Here is a 17,585-nt window from a genome sequence, read left to right on the forward strand (position 1 = left end):
CACGGAGCCCTGATGCCATCATCAAGTCTGCCTTGGATTACATGAAGGGACAGAAGGATTTGAGCAAGCTACATCTACAGAAGATCTGTGCTTAGTTCTCCAAAATGTTTGCAACAATCTCCCTGACGAGTATCTTCAAAAACCGTGTACATGTTTACTTGAAAAATAGATGCTGTTTTTTGAAAACAAAGGGCGGTCACAACAAATCCTGATTTGATTTAGATTTCTCTTTTGTCCAGTCACTTTGCATTTTGTTAACTCACAAAAATAAACTATTTTCTATTGTTGAAAGCATTCTTACTTTGCAACATATTTTCCACACCTAAGGCCGCCTGCAGAAGGCCTCGCAGCGGGACCCGACCTGAACCCCTGCAGGGACCAGCGCGGCACTCACCTCTCCCACGGCTCCGGCTCTTTGATGTGCCGGCTGACGGTCAGCCGGCACAGAGCAGAGCCAGCGGCTAGGGAGTGACATTTCTGTGCGGGGCTCGATTTGTTTTTTCCATGCGTGATTTCGCACGGACAAACCGCGGCCGTCTGCCTAGGATTGTGTTTTCTAACACAATTCTATGGCAGCTTCCACGGGCGGAAATTCTGCGGGAAATCCCACCGTGGAATTTCCGCCCGTGTGCAGGGGGCCTAACTAATATTTTTACACAGTACTGTATAAACACACACAGATACATACTTCTGGCAGGCTAACAGCTCTACAGTTTTGTCTCCTCATCTTTAAGTTGGTCTGGAATGGATGCCTATAGGAGGTTATTCTAGAGCAGTAGTCTACAACATCTAGCTTTCCAGCAGTGGAGAAAGTAAGGTTTTTGTCAGGGCATGCTGGGAGTTGTAGTTTCCTCACAGCTGGAGATGCACACCACTTTAGAAAAATGCTTAAAGTTTAGCTGCTGCTGCCTGCTCTATTACACCATTGGTTTTAGGACTTTATACAGGATATTTTACTTATTTTTGTGTGTGCCTATTACGTTTGCTCACATTTTAATAAATTCCATTTGGGTGACATATAAAATGTGATGAAAACAAAAGGACAAAGGTCAAATCTGGTGTAAGCCTTAAGCAGCAAGTGAGGTGCAATAGGTTACATGGTGATGCTTATCTGCTGTCTATCACAATCTCAGGATCACTGAATTATACAATGCAGGAAACATGAAGAGGTAAAAAACAGATGATTATTCTATCGGGAAATGGACTCACATCCTTGAAAAGTGTCTGGGACCGGCACAAATAACAAATTTAAAGACTCAGCGCTGCAATTTCATTGCTGTGACAGAAATGGATAAGCATTGTAAGCACCACAGTAATATTTGGCACCACAAAACTACCATTGTTCCTTCTGCTTACCGTAAAATAATGTATAGAATCTCCATAACACTATTTTAACCCTTTCCAATCCAATTTGTATCCTGGTTTTCCTAGAGGGATTACTCTTTTTCTGCTGCGCTATATGCTGGCTAAAGCCAGTACTGCATGAGGTGACACGTTCGATAGGCTCCGACAGCAGAGAGGTTGGCAATATATAGTAAGAGAACCCCGACGGACGTCTTCCAACATCAGAGCTGTACAGCCTTAAATCATAATGTCTTCAGACGTAAGACAGTGGATTGGAAAGGGTTAATGCAAGTCTGACCAGGACTTAATCTCTAACATCTAGGATAAACATCCTATAAGGAATAACAAAAATAGTTCATCACGTGTTGGTTGAACTTTTTTAGATACCTGACAGATCCATTTTGATCAAACTTGGTATTATTTTCTATCTCAGCGAGTTCACAAAAAACAAGCAGCAAGCTCTGGTAATATGCCTGTGAGAGCAAATGGAATTGTGGCAGAATGGAACTAAGATGGAATGAAGATGGAACGAAGATGTTGATTTGAACAGATTAAAGTGTAACTACACATTTTCTAAAAACTTTACACATGGCAAAACTTCAGACAAAAGGTAAAAGTTTTGATTGCTGGGGTCTGAATGCTGAGCTCCCCACACATTGGTAGAATGAGCCAGCTGAAACACTTGTGGGAATGCGGTCACTGTTCACTAACCGAAGATGGGACCATAGACTTTCTAGTGAATCCATTTTCAGTCAGCATGTCGGGACAGTGCTGGAACAAGCGCTTCAGCTGGCTCATTCTAGCAGAGGGTGGGAGTCTTAACAGCGGACCACCACCATCAGCGGAAAGTCTGTTGCAGAACAGATTACTGAGTTCATCTCTCAATGATTAGGCGGATCACTTGTGAATTGTTCTTCTTAATCACATAGAGGACTGTGCAAGTTGTACAGCTATACAGTTCTTTCCAACTCTGCTCCCTGTACTCATCTCCATCAAAGCATCATAGAATGCTAGATTGGAAGGGATGTACAGGGTCATCTGGTCCAACCCCCTGCTCAATTCAGGAATCGATCAAGGCTAGAGCCTCCAAGGGTATATAACCCATTAGACAACCAGGTATCTAGCATTAACCATTTCTCTCTCCTATAGAATCAAAGGTATAGACTTAAACCCTTTCACTGCTCTGGTCCATGAGGGTTGCAGAAATTAATTCCTACTCCACCCTAGTTTCTCCAAAGATGTTACCATAAACCATAAATACCCCTAATTATAGAAAATTATTTGATGCCATACAGCGATATTTGTTGCAGTTTTGGATCGCAAAGGAACAGTGCCAAAATACATAAAGTCTCTGCTCACGAGCTACAAAGGCTTAAAGGAAACATTGCTGATGACAGCCCTGGCCTCAGCTTTATCCCACACCCAGTTGCTGTACAGCGACACTACTCTCCTGAAGATTGTCAGTAAAAAGCTATATATTGGGTCGAAGGAAAAATCTCCCCAAAGCACAGCCATTTGTCTTTGTGTTAACTATTGAGCTGCAGCATTGACAATGGACATCTTATAGGACTCATACGATGGGAAATGACACCATTACTACCATAGCTGTTAGTGACTTTAAGTATTGATTTTCGGGATTTCATTTACTCTAAATGCGACACTGGAAAACTCAGTTTTCTATTCTATTTCTGCTTTTCTTTGCTATGGTTAAATGCCAAAGGTAAGGCAGTTAAAATAATGAAGAAAAAAGATGTGCAAACGATGTAAGGACACTATAGCAGTGATGTATTGGGAACGTTCTTTTTCCCATGGAACCAACCCAGATGTACTAGGCGGAGGTGCCATGCTGTTACGCATCAGCTGCAGCCTATTCCAGCACCATAATAGTACACATAGCTCTGAGTGGAAATAAGTTATTTTATGGTTGAGACGTAACACTGTAAAAAAAAAAAGGGATTCAGTCCAGAAAACATGTAACATCTGCCATGCGATAATATTTCATGATGTACATTACATAAGAGATGAATAACTCTTGTGCTCCCTGTTTCTACAGGATCAATTATTACTCGAGGAAAATGGGTTAAAACACGACCCCAAAAAATCATCACAAAAGACACAAAACTTTCCTATGATTCACAGATAGAATAGGTTAAAAAAGTAAAGACAAAACACAACATATGTAAAAGGTTTATCTAACCAACAAATAATACATTTATAAGACTAGCAAATATATAATGACTATGAAAATATCAAAAAAATATCAGCTTTACCTTCTTCCACTATAGGTCTTGGCACCAAAAACGGAATCTCTTGAATGGGTTCAATATATTTATGCCCAGCACTCATTATTTTAATATGGGGCAAGCAGATAACAAGAGTTCCTGGCATGGAAGTCTGACCATGGTACCAACTTCTCACTGTTCCTGGAATGTCATTTGACACAATGGTACTTGGGGATGGTAGACTGTCATTCGGGAAAAAGACACACCAAGTTTGTATCTCCACCTAAGAAGAGAAAAAAAGTAGACTATAATCTCAGAAACAAATGATTCTTATTAAAGGTGGTTTCCAATGCTCGAAAAAAAAGTGGTTGAGGGAGGACAAAAAAATAACAAGCCAAGGCATACTCACCAAACACATATCCCCCAGGTCCACAATGGATTGTGAGCCAGGAAGGTACTGCAACAGTCACATATTATTCATTGTACATGTAACAGCTCAGCCAATCACAGGGTTTCAGTGATTTTGCCAGTAACGACACATGACCGTTGAAGCTAGTGATTGGCTAAGCCGTCAAAAGTACAATGAATGACACACGGCTGCTGCAGGAACTTCCTGGTTCCAGAGTGACTCTGATGGACCTAGGGGGCATCTGACAGTTATTCCTTAGTTTATTATTCTGTGCGCTCCCGACTCTCAAACACATTTCTCAAAGTGTTGAAAAACCCCTTTAATTTACTAGAAAAACCTTTGATGGTAGAAACGGCAGGAGATTTGCATGACTTAAAATTTGACAGACATTTTTATAGATATAGGGGGCATATCGTTGAAGGAGTTTCAAGTAAAAAACCCAAAGCACTGCCATATACCCTTTTAGAGTTAATAAAACAATCAGATTTCTCTCTTTTAAGATCCCTTTCTCTAGGCCAAAAGAGAGAGTGGTTACAAAGAGTGTCTCCCTCTGGAGACCCTGTCCTGTATTACACTCAGTTGATTTGGACAGGCAATGTAAAATGCTTAACGTTCCTTGTGGAGGTGCTGCAAGGAAACTGAACACTTACTTCCGGTTTCCTTATCGTTTACAACAGATTTTTTTGGGTCCCAGTAAATGGATTCTGTGTGACAAGTTTTTAAGGGTATCTTCCTAACGAGCAGAAATAGTGCAAAACAGAGAACCACTTTAGCACAGAGGGTCCTTTGCTTAACAGTACCTTAGCTGTGCAAACCAGAGCTAGAGACACTATATCCTAAAGATTGGGGGGGGGGGGGGGGAGATATAGAAATCAGACTCCTGCCAATCAGAAATTGATAGCATAATCTAGAAATCTTTTTATTATCAAACGGCCAAATCAACCAGCAATGAGTTGGATGCCTGCTCACAACGGCATTGGCACTGTGCCAATTACAAGCTTTTCACCTATAGAAAATAGTGTACGCAAAAGAGGAGTCGGATGCAGAGACTCAGTGCTAGTTTCCAGGGCTGTCAGCAAGGGAAAGGGCAGCCAGATACGTATGAGCAACACATAAGATTGACTCTTCAGCTTCTGTCTATGAACCCATAAAATTAGTTTATGGTACTTATAGCTGGTGACAGGTTCCCTTTAAGGATTACTCAAACTAAAAAAAAAAAAAAAAATCCTATTTTTTTTCCTTAAAACACCATCAGTTAACCTGTGCTGTGATCTCAGTTTGAGCTGACATTTGTAAATTCCAGCATTATTGTACAGTTATACCATAATTCAAAGCATTATCAATAACTAATTATGTGTCTCTCCCAGCTCCCCAATAAACATCCATATTTACAGAAGGTCTGTCCACACGTAATGGATTTTATGCTGCAGAAAATCCAGCGTGGATTTTTTTCTGTGATTTCACCATGAAACCGCAGCAAAATCTTCAAGTACTACTTGCTGATTTTACTGAGGATTCACCATAGATTTCACCCCGTTCAGGGTGAAATGTTCTGGTGAAACTCCACAGCATAAATTGAGATGAAAAATCTGCACTGCGAGGCAGACTATGCTGCAGATTTTTTCCAAAGCATGCGCATAAAATGTCATCAAATTTTATCTCCTTTGGCTGTATTGTAATATGCTGCATATTTTCCTAACACAAATCCATAGCAGACAATACATGGTGCATGCGCCACATTTGAACACATCTTCAGACTGGCTGAGGATATGTTAACAGGAAGATGACAATAATGTGCTGTCAAATACCTCTTGTTGCAAGTTTTCTATCCTGGGAACAAAGGATCGGTCATTTTGAAATGCAAGATCGTCAAATAATTATTTAACCCCGATGCTAGAAGTCAAGGGACTTTCACGTCGCTGAAAATATACAAAACCTGTAAAAAAAAAACAAAAAAAACCTCTAAAAGACTAAGGTGAACTCTTCAAAAACTTCCATGAAGGGAGGCCTGCAATCCCCTGATCCTTGCAAGGCCTTCTGTTTCTGAGGTATGGGGAAGGTTTGTGAGTGCTCTGCTCCCTTACCCTTACTCAGTTTCACCAATAACACATACCCCAAGATATATATCTTTATGGTATGTTGTTGCATTGGAGAGCATAGGAAAAAGATTTTGAAAAATCGGTGAGAAGGTATACCAGCATATCCTGACTAAATGTGCTATATACTAAAATGACACCTTTTTGGCATATGTATGGCCAGTAGTACTCTACGGGTTATTAGATGTATATGTCAGAAGTATTTTGCTGCGGTAAAGAACACATATACTTCAAGTGCAGACCAAATTTTTAGCTGGCAGACAAAAATCAGGAATAAAGCATATTGTCAGAGCAATACAGTATTCTCAAATATCAATAAGACTATGCACGACAAACCTAAAACTAATGTGCTGTACAAAGAACAAGGGATCCGAGTGAGTAAAGATAGTAGATAAAGAGGAATATTGCTATTTCCTAGTTTCACGAAAAATGATCATTGGATTCAACTCAAAAGCTGCATATAAAAAGATGTTTAAATATGCTTTTATTTCATGTTTCTTACCATGCCCAGTCAGACATATCTGCTCTGCAAACCAGTTCCAGAAGTATCAGCCATATGTACGTAATGAAAAAAAAAAAATCTATCCACCTTTCCACAACTTCATCTAAGAAAATATGACTGCTTTTGAAAGTGTGTTGGCACATCAGGTGACAAAATCCTCTTTTGTTTGCAGTTCATTAGCTCTAGATCAGACTGATCCCAGCTACTGCAATCTACACATTACAATACACTGCAGCTTATGGCCTGGATTCAGCATGCAAGTCTATGAACCTGGATTTATGTAATGTCCGTGTCACGTAGGATCCATGTAAAATGCAGTTGAGGATATGATGCCTGGAGAGTAATACAAGATAACAGACACCTTTCCATTTGTATTCCAGTACTACTTCACACATACGGTATGTATGCCAAACCATTCGTACGGTTTTGTTCATGCTACGCTGTCAAACTATTTAAAAGAAAACCTTCAGCTTTTTTCTATTTATCAAATGACAGAAAATACCATCAGTGTAGATTCTGAATGCAGAATCTATGGATCTATATCTCTGAGAGGAGCCTTGGAATAGAGGAGAGACGAGTAGTAGTCCCTCAATTTATAATATCAATTTGTTCTAGAATGACCATTGTAAACTGAAAGCTTTGTAATCCAAGATCATAACTATACTGAAAACTAATAACTGGTTCAAAAGCCTCCAAAACGTCAATCGAAAAACCCATGATGAGTAAAAAATAAAAATAAAGAAAATAATGCAGCAGAAGCAGCTGTGTGCAAAAGCAAGTCTTTACATAAAAAAGAGCTACTCAAAGCTGTAAATCACTTTCTATGTAGCAGACAGCAGCTTCTTCAGGTCGTGTACAGAACACACAGTGTACCAGAAAATAGCAGGAAGTCTCTATCACCTGTTTACAAAGGAGCAGTTCATGCTGGCACAGATAAAGAGCAATATATGTAATATCACACTGTTTTGTGGAAAGGCACTACTAGACAGCCAATGTACTTCAGTAAGGCCGGCTGCACACAGCAGGATTTGAATTGCAGAATTGGCAGCGGACATCCACCTCTGGATTCCGCAGCAAATACTTTCCATAGCATGCTATGGAAAAGAGTTTTTCCCTCTACTTGAGCTGAAATCAAATGCGATTTTCGCTCGCGGAGGGAAAAAAAAAAAAATCGCAGCATGCTGTATTTCAGTGCGGATTCCACATGGACGGCTTTCGTTGAAGTCAATGGAAGCCGTCCAACCGGTGGCCCTTCCGCAATAACGTTCTAGAAAATTTGCAGGTAAACCAAACAAACAAAAAAATCCTGTACTGCGCATGTCTGACAGCTTGCTGTGCGGACCATCTGCAGTACAGGAAAAGAAGAAGAATGTCAGGTACGCATGGATGCCGGCTGCACACGGGGTCGGATTCCGCTGCGGGCTCCCGTCTGCGGAATCCGACCTGGTCGTGTGCAGCCGGCCTATTACAGGGCTTTTAACAGTGAAATCCCCATGGTGATTGATTATCTATTCGATCACATATGCTGCAAATTGCATACAGTTTCAAGTTACAATGGTCCAGAAAGGACCACTGTATGTTAAAAATATTGTAACCTCAAGCCACCATATTTATGTATTTTCCCTCTGTCAATGTTTTAAGTACCGAGAAAATCTGGTGAGCATGTTTAATCCTCAAAAAACAAACAAACAAACAAAAAAATAAAGCTTTAGGCCAGGGGCCTGGTTTTATAGAAGTTCAAAAGTGCAATGGATTCTTGGCTTCATTTTCTAATGCCTCCTCTTTGCCCCACTCTCATACAGACTCAATGAGCGGCTGACACTAGCACAGGAATGTCCCTGCTAATTGCCAGGCTGTACTTGCAGGTGCAGTTCAGCAGTTAGTGACATTACACGAGCGTTAATGGGGCTCATGTAATAGCGCCCTAAGAAAGAACAGAAATTAACAGTTGCTCTTTAATGACCAGAGCTGTTTGGGCCTTAAAAGGGTTTGTCCAACATAAAATGTTTTCTTAGAAACATGTTCTTCATGCCATAAAATAATAAAACGTCACATACTCATCTCTCCCAGATCCCCACATCTTCCACGCCAGGAGCTCTGTTCTCGCCTGTGACGTCAAGTTCATAAGCTTCAGCTGCCTGTGTAAAGCTTTTGCAGCCATTCATAGACCTCAACGCTCAAGTTCTGATCTCTGTGATTGGCTGCAGCAGACTGTGATGTCTTGTACACAGGCTGACTGCAGCTTGTAAACACGGAGCGGGAGATGCGGGGAGCCAGCAAAGGTGAGCATATGACTTATTAATTTATGGCATGAAGAAAATGCTTTTAAGAAAAAATTCAGACAACCCCTTTAATAACAGAGTATGGCCTTTATTAATTTTTGTTCCACAGGAGAAGCAAATAAAACTTATCCATTCCAATTTTCAGCACTTTTGCACACAAAAACATGTTACCATTTTTTATACTGCTGAATTACAAGAGTCACAATTTGTTTTTCCCAATGCTATAGCCATATGAGGGCTTGTTTTCTACGTGATCAGTTGAACAGGAGTTCTTATTGGTACTACTAAAAAGATAATTGGCAGCATTAATTTAATTACTGTTTATACATTTCTTTTGCAGGGGAATAGAAAAGAAACAAAAAACTGAAAGTCTGCCACTTTTTTCTTTCATTATTTTTTCGTTTTTTCTACACACCATGGATTGTTGTGGAATAAATAATAAATTAACTTCATTCTACTGGTTATAAGAATTGTCCCACTAACATTTTTTTTTAATAGCAAAAAAAATATTTTTTTATTTTTAAGAAAAAGGTTTTTGGAGGGTGGGTGCTTTTTATGAAACTTTATTAAAACACAGGTTTAGCTTTTTTTTGGTCCCCCTAGGGTTACTTAAGTAGTAATCCTTTGATCAATTGTATAATGCTTTAGAATACATAGGCTTTGTCAGCCATTAAAATTGATGGCAGCCTGCCAATAGGATGAAGGAGGGAGTCCCTTCCTTTGGTTAAACGCCTTGGATGTTGTGGTTGCTACTGACCGCAATCCCAGAAGTTGGTGGAGCGAACTGGGTTTGTATTATAGCACTCATAATTTATTGTTAAAGGGGGACTTTAACTTAAATCTGGGACAATCACTAATTTACTAATAGAGATGAATGGGAGAGCGCGTGCAAAGGAGACGTCTAAAGACAGTCACTCTGCATGCATGCACCAAATTCGGGGGGACGCAGTTCGGGAATGGGGCACCTTGTGAGTATAAAACACAACTCCTCTGGCCCACTTTTTCCTTACCTTTCAGGCCCGTAATGTAGTTTATGGGGCTTAAAAGTGATGGGAGGTTCCATTTAAGGGTGTGTTTGTAGGAATGAATAAAATATCATACTCTAATCTTCCACAAACTGGAAAAAAATACATGAATTCTTCCCAATACTTTCACGTTGAGAAGTCTCACGCCAGAGTGGTTTAATGGCAGCTGCCTTTTCAAAACAGCAATATCTGCACTAATGCATCACATAACTGGTTTCAAGATGTTTTTTGAGGTTGCGGAATTGAAACTTTGTTTCTTGGATTGTAATTGTGGTTGAGATCCCCTATAAGATTGTGGCTTCCACTTCCTTCCACAACATGAGATTCAGTGCTAAGCTGGAAAACTGGTTTGTCAAGATGTTCGGTATTTGCAAGAATTGCCAGGTTCTAAAACATTTCAATATACACAAATGAGCATATTCACGTAACACAAGAGAACAAACAGAACCAATGAATGCTCCTAGGCACAGGAAAAAAAAATGATATGGACCTCAAAAAGAGAGGTGAGGACCCAGAGTTGAGCTCTAGCACTAACAAATATTTTGGTTATACGGGATGACCACTGACAAAGCTGCAATGGTTTAATAACTGTAATAGAGATGAGTGAGCCCACTCGGTAAGGCAGTTACTTGAGCGAGCATCGCTCTTCTCGAGTAACTGCTTAGTGATCCGAGCAGGCTCGGGTGGGCTGCGGGGGAGGGGGGGAGCGGAGCAGGAGGAAGAGTGAGAGAGATCTCTCTCTCTCTTCCCCCCGCAGCCCAGTAACTGCCTTACTGAGTAGGCTCGCTCATCTCTAAACTGTAACTGCTAATAACCGAAACATCACCGGTTTTCTCAGAGACCGGGAACTAATGAACTGTAACCAGAGAGGCTCATTGACACCCAAGACTCATTTGATGCACGTGGGGAATGAAGGTTAATCTGTCTGGTCTGATCTCACTCACAGAATCATAAAATAGTAGAGTTGGAAGGGACCTCGAGGGTCATCGGGTCCAACCCCCTGCTCAGTGCAGGATTCACTAAATCATCCCAGACATATGTCTGTCCAGTCTATGTTTGAAGACTTCCATTGAAAGATAACTCACCACCTCCTGTGGTAACCTGTTCCACTCACTGATCACCCTCCCTGTCAGAAAGTTTTTTCTAATATTTAATTTGTGTCTCCTCCCTTTCAGTTTCATCCCATTGCTTCCAATCTTTCATTGGGCAAATCAAAATAGGACTGATCCCTCTGCACTGTGACAGTCCTTTAGATATTTGTAGACAGCTATTAAGTCTCCTCTCAGCCTTCTTTTTTGCAAGCTAAACATTCCCAGAATCTTTAACCCCTTAAGGACCAGGTTGTTTTGTACCTTAAGGACCAGACACTTTTTAGGGATTTTACCCATGTGGCGGTTTTACTGCTCCATTTTTTTTTCCTTTAGCTACCAAAATTATTTTTGCTGCGTTACGTTATTTTTCCCGTGACATATAGGACTATTTTTTAAATATCTTTCACTGCCTTTTTTTTCCGTTTTTTAGTTTTATTGGGGGTAAAATGCTAAAAAAAAATGATTTTTTAAAGATTTATAATTTTTTTTAAAATTTTTTTTATATTTACACTAAAATAAAGTATGGAAATGGGTTCCTCTATTTATTTTGGATGTTTTGATATATAGTATGTATGGTTTTGGTTTACAGGGAGCATACGGCGACGTTTTTTGTTGGCATCTGCTTTGTGTTATTCTCTTTCTTATGTATGTATTGTTGTTTTATTCTGTTATTTTGTCTTACTAATGTATGGTATTGTGTTTTTTACTATCTATGTCCCCCATGACGTCATATAAGACCTCTGGGGGACATTCACTTTTTTTTTTAACTTTATTTGACACTTTCCCACTATAGTTGGGGCGTCCATAGGAGCCCTAATTATAGGGGAAAGCAACCCCTGTGGTGACTTTAGTCACCTGCAGAGCTGCCAGGGTCTAAGGCTGACCCTCCAGCTCTGCAGTAGCAGGGAATCCCAGGAGGTCACATGACCCCCCGAGGCTCCTGTACTGAAAGTAAATGTTACTTTCAGTTTCCCCATACAGTGCTCTCATTGAGCACTGTATATCGGGGAAGCAGAAGGCAGGAAGGGTTAAAAACCCCTCCTGCTTTCTTCTCCGGGTTATCAGCTGTCACTGATTGCAGAGGCAGGAGGCTTAGAGCACCGCTGTATTTTTACTATTGGCGGTCCTCTAAGCCCAGGACCAGCTGCCGTATATATACAGTGGCTGGTCCTAAATGGGTTAACCATTCTTCATAGGACATGGTTTGCAGACCGCTCACCGTCTTGGTAACTCTTCTCTGAACTTGCTCAGTTTGTCGATGTATTTTTTTAAATTGGGGTGCCCAGAACTGGACACAGTATTTCAGATGAGGTCTCGCGTTACATAGCCAATAGTCAATTTTCGAGCCAAGGAAGATGAAGTCTTGCACGCATTCTACAACCTCGTTCTCGATTTTGATTTGAATTTAAACCATTTTTTTGCGGTTGTCATAATTTTTGCCTTCTTTAAATTCAGGGAGAGGACCATTTTTTCACTTTCAGTTTTAATCTTACCAGCTGCTTAAGAACAGCTTCCACTTCTGCAAGCAGAGTTGTGTCATCCGCGTAATGGAGATTGTTGAGGTTTCTGCCACTTATTTTCAACCCAGTTTCCAATTCATCTAGGTCTACTTTCCTCATGATCACTGCTGCATATAGGTTAAACAAAAGGTGTGAGAGGATGCAGGCCTTTTGGACACCTTTACCGATCCCAAACCAATCAGTGTCACCATACTGCATTTTTATACTAACTTCTTGATTGGTATATAGTGATTTTATCAGCTTGACTAGATGTGCTGATATGCCTAGCTATTGTACTGTATGCCATAGCTTGTCATTGTTGACGAAGACAAAGGCCTTGATGTAGTCGATGAAGCACATGTAGATATTCTTTTGATATTCTCGAGCTTTTTCCATAGTCCATAGCAGGTTTGCAATATGGTCATGGGTGCCACATCCTCACCGGAATCCTGCCTGCGCATCAGAGAGTGCTGCTTCGACTACTGATCTCAATCTTTACTGTGTAATTTTGAAAAGTATCTTGCTTGCATGCAGAATGAGGGCTATTGTTTGGTAGTTGGAGCAATTCTGGGAGTCGCCTTTGTTTGGTAGAGGGATGAAGAGAGATCTTTTCCAGTCTTGTGGCCATTATGTGGATACCCATACTGCCTGTAACAGCATCGTGATGGTTTTCACTGGTACTAGCAGCAATAGCAATGCCGGTATGTTATCTATGCCTGGCGCTTTATTTTTGGATAGTTAATTCATTGCCATAACCACTTCTGACTCCATAATGGAGGGCTCAAAGTCCACAGGCTCCATCTCACGCAATGGTTCGGGTATGTGGTTGCAGACCAAGAAAGAGTGGAGGGGAATAATTATCTCATGTGATCTAGATTCAATGCTTCTCTTAATACATCCCAAAATTGTGCTTGCCTTTTTTGCTACTGCATCACATTACTGACTCACGTTCAGTCTGTGATCTATTATTATACGCAAGTCTTTTTCACATTTGCTCCTTATCCCAATTCCTCCCATTCTGTATGTTTTTTTCCTTGCCCAGATATAGTATTTTGCATATCTAGTTGTTAAAAAGCATTCTATAAGTCACTGCCCACTATTCAAGCTTGTTCAGATCTTTTTGAATCCTCTCTTTCTCTAGTGTTAGCCATCTCTCCTAGCTTTGTGCTGTCGTAAGATACTGTAGCAAAAATTGCAGAAAAAGTTATTACTGGCTATAATAGAACAGTGTCACAACACACAGAGCATAAAAACCTCCTGTATATGAGGTGGTGTAGCCACAGACCAGTCAGAATGCCAGTGCTAACCCCTGTACTCTACTGAAACTGCCTACAATGAGCACATGAACATCAGAACTGGACGATGGCGCAACAGAGGAAGGTGTCCTGGTGTACTGAATCAGGTTTTCTTGTACATCATGTGGATGGCTGGGTACGCGTATGTCATTCACTTAGGGGAAACAGATAGCACCAGGATGAACAATGGAAGGCAGTAAGTTGGCAGAGGAAGGGAGTATGATGCAGCGGGCTATCTTGTGTTTTGAAGTCTTGGATCCTGGCATTCATGTGTATTTTACTTTGTAACAGAGCACCTACAGTGCTTAAAGGGGTTGTCCCGAGGCAGCAAGTGGGTCTATACACTTCTGTATGGCCATAATAATGCACTTTGTAATATACATTGTGCATTAATTATGAGCCATACAGAAGTTATAAAAAGTTTTTTACTTACCTGCTCCGTTGCTGGCGTCCTCGTTCCCATGGTGCCGACTAATTTTCGCCCTCCGATGGCCAAATTAGCCGCGCTTGCGCAGTCCGGGTCTTCTGTAGTCTTCTATGGAGCCGCTCGTGCCAGAGAGCGGCTCCGTGTAGCTCCGCCCCGTCACGTGCCGATTCCAGCCAATCAGGAGGCTGGAATCGGCAGTGGACCGCACAGAAGAGCTGCGGTCCACGAAGACAGAGGATCCCGGCGGCCATCTTCAGCGGTAAGTATTGAAGTCACCGGAGCGCGGGGATTAAGGTAAGCGCTCCGGTAAGCTTCCTTTACTTCCCTGCATCGGGGTTGTCTCGCGCCGAACGGGGGGGGGGTTGAAAAAAAAAAAACCCGTTTCGGCGCGGGACAACCCCTTTAAGTATTATTGCAAACCAAGTACAACCCTCCATGGCAGAGGTATTCCCTAACGGCAGTGGCCTCTTTTATCAGGATAATGTACCCTACTACACTGCAAAAACTGTTCAGGAATGGTTTGAGGAACGTAACAGAGTTCAAGACATTGACTTAGTCTCGAAATTCCCAAGATTTCCATTCAACTGAATATTTGGTTGTGCTGGAAAAAGAAGTTTGATGTATGGAGGCTGCATCTCACAACTTACTTAGACATAGGTCCTCTCACATCTTTCAGCACATAGGGCAACAAAACAATGCCACTGTTGACAGTCAAAGGCAGCAGTTTCAGTATCATCCCATGAAAGGTCAACAGTGCACAAGTCCTCTATAAACATATGCCGCCAGGTAAGCTTTTGCCTTCCCCACCAACACTTGCCATTTTTGGGATTCCATAAAATAGCGATTCTTGCTAATCGTCTCAGGGGGAATGTGCCTAGCAAAGAAAAGTTGGTACAAGGTCCCAATTCTGGCTCACAAATCAAATTTTTCAGACACATGTACACAAGGGCCAATTTCTCAGGAAGTAATTAACCCATCTGTATGTACTTTCGAGTATGTATTATGGGTAAATTGTTCCTCTTCAGAAGATCACGTTCTCATCTCTCCACTCTGTTGCTCCTCAAATTTTCAGTTTACAAGCTTCTGTACATTAGCTTTTTTCATGGAATTTAATACCTCAAGATATAATCTTTAGGCTTTCAAAGTGAACCTAAAAATACACCAGTTCAGACAAACTTGAAACCTACCGTAACCCACTCTCCATGTGATCTTTTATTTTGTGGACTTGTAAGCAAAATAGTTGCCGTATTCCAATAGGCCCCTTTAACATTTTAACCTTACAAAGAAAACTCTTCAATAAAGCCATTGCTATAATTAACAGTCAATTGTCACTCTATAAACATTGCACATAAATAGGCAGTGAATGCGGTTTGAAAATGAGAGGAACGTTCCACTATAAATCCCATATATACAGGCATTAAAATCACTAATACCTACTCCAACTCTCAGCAGCATTTTCCTGTAGCTACAGAAACCAGTACGGATACTTCAGAATAGCATCAGTAAAGAGGGAGCACTTTTTTCCCATCTGCATGGTATTCCTCATTTTAAATAAAGTGAAAACCTGGCACACACAACCTAAATATGCATCCACAATTAAACAATTCTGCGGGCTATCGCTTAGAGAACCTGACAAGAATTCATTGCAGGAAAATAGTGGAATTTAGAAAAAATAAATATATTGTTTCACAAAGTCTCTGTTTGTATCTGATGTTAGTGCTATTTGAGTCATGCGTTGATTTTAATTATGCCTTTGATAAGTAGTTTATTGATCCAAGGTTGCAGGACATACTTTATTTATCCTGGACCATGTATTGTTCCAGATGTAACGCATTTACATTTTTCTTAAAAAACACGTCTAGAATTAGTCTCTGTGTAAAGGTTTCAAGGTTTGTTCCTCTGACATCCACAATCATTTTCTGGTTCATTAGGAAGAGGTCAGATGCACCATCCCTTACTCGTGCCTAGTTGCTCTCCTTGAACCAGATTTTGTAGACATGCAACTGCCAAAAACGAAGATGTACTGTATTCAAAAGGTCTATAGTCAACTTTATGCAACTTAAAATTAAAAGCATTCCCGGAAAGACTCAGACTTTAGAAGAATGGCTACCTCCTCAGTTTTCATTAATTTACAAGAACGATGACTGGTTTAAGGAATATGATTTTAAAATTGATAGGATACATCATATACTTATTTCACTGCCCCGGATCAACCTCCAATAACTTTATATCCCTTCTTTTCTCTATGCCTTTATATCTTCTTTAGTCCGTCTTTCTTTTTCATCATATTCCTTACTTGAAACCTATTTCTTCATGGAGGCATATGTCAGATAAGTTGAATCCAGTTACAATCACAGCCCGAGGTCCACAAACAACCTGACATGGTTACTGACATCTCTACACTGTAACCCTTTGCAATCCAATTTTGGATTTAGGGTTTCCTAGGGGTTTTTTCTTTCTGCAAATAAACAATGGCACCACCTGCTGGCTAGAGCCAGTACTGTGGTATTGGACATGCTGGAGAGGCCTCCGACAAAAACAATATACAGGAAGAATACCCTGCCACACGTCTTCTAACATCAGAAGCTGTACAGCCTTCAATCAGAATGTCTTTAGACGTCAGACAGTGGATTGGAAAGGATTAATCTCTTGAACTCTAACTTTAATTACACTTTATATTTGTGTTAAAATTGCTGGGTGACTTTGTCAAGTAGCTTTAGTGCTAGTTCATATCAGAGTTGCAGGTTCCATTTGAAACCCTCATAACTGAATTCTGTTTAAAAACAGGATGAAGTTGATCAGCATACTACACTATTTCATCTAGTAAAAAGCCAGAAGCTCAGTCAGAAACCGAGCGGACTCTGTTGCATTTAATGGGGTCCATTTGACATTGTTTAGTTTCGTCCTAAGACAGATCTATTGGGCTCGGGTGCCGCTTTCCTGCTCCTTAAACGAGACAGGAAAATGGAAGCTCCAAGCGCTGGTTTGAACAAGCCCTTGCTTTTATTTTTCAGCAACATGTACCATTGTTCTCACAAGCCGGCTTCTCTGTCTAGTTTGATGCTCATTTGTTTTCATAACTTGTCCGTTTACTTTGATTAGACTTTGTTAACTTTTGTTGCTTCTTCTATTGCAATACGCTGCACATAATATGCTGTGGCACACAAATATAGGTTACAATTATTACTTTCTAATTTGTTGTCTATTAGAATTCTTGAATACAACTTCCTGTCCAATTGATAAGGGACACCAATGTCAGAACAAATACTTCTTTTGGCTTTTATACAATTGGTATTGTGCTAGAATACCATATTATAAGTTAGGTCAACTGCCAGCAATGTCTCTTGAAGCTCTGAACATATGATGTGAGAATTTATCAAGGAACTTGGCCAA

General features: G+C 40.6%; 1 protein-coding gene across 1 annotated transcript in view; it reads right to left on the bottom strand.

Moving 5' to 3' along the window:
- The window catches only part of VPS13B (vacuolar protein sorting 13 homolog B), a 968,736-nt gene that overhangs the window by 491,541 nt on the left and 459,610 nt on the right, over window positions 1-17,585 (bottom strand). Inside the window, exon 23 of the mRNA XM_066578394.1 lies at window positions 3,615-3,849. Coding sequence (XP_066434491.1) covers window positions 3,615-3,849 — 235 coding nt within the window. The remainder of the gene's footprint in view (window positions 1-3,614; window positions 3,850-17,585) is intronic.

Source organism: Eleutherodactylus coqui, chromosome 9 (genome assembly GCF_035609145.1).
Source record: "Eleutherodactylus coqui strain aEleCoq1 chromosome 9, aEleCoq1.hap1, whole genome shotgun sequence".
NCBI classification, from domain to species: Eukaryota; Metazoa; Chordata; class Amphibia; order Anura; family Eleutherodactylidae; genus Eleutherodactylus; species Eleutherodactylus coqui.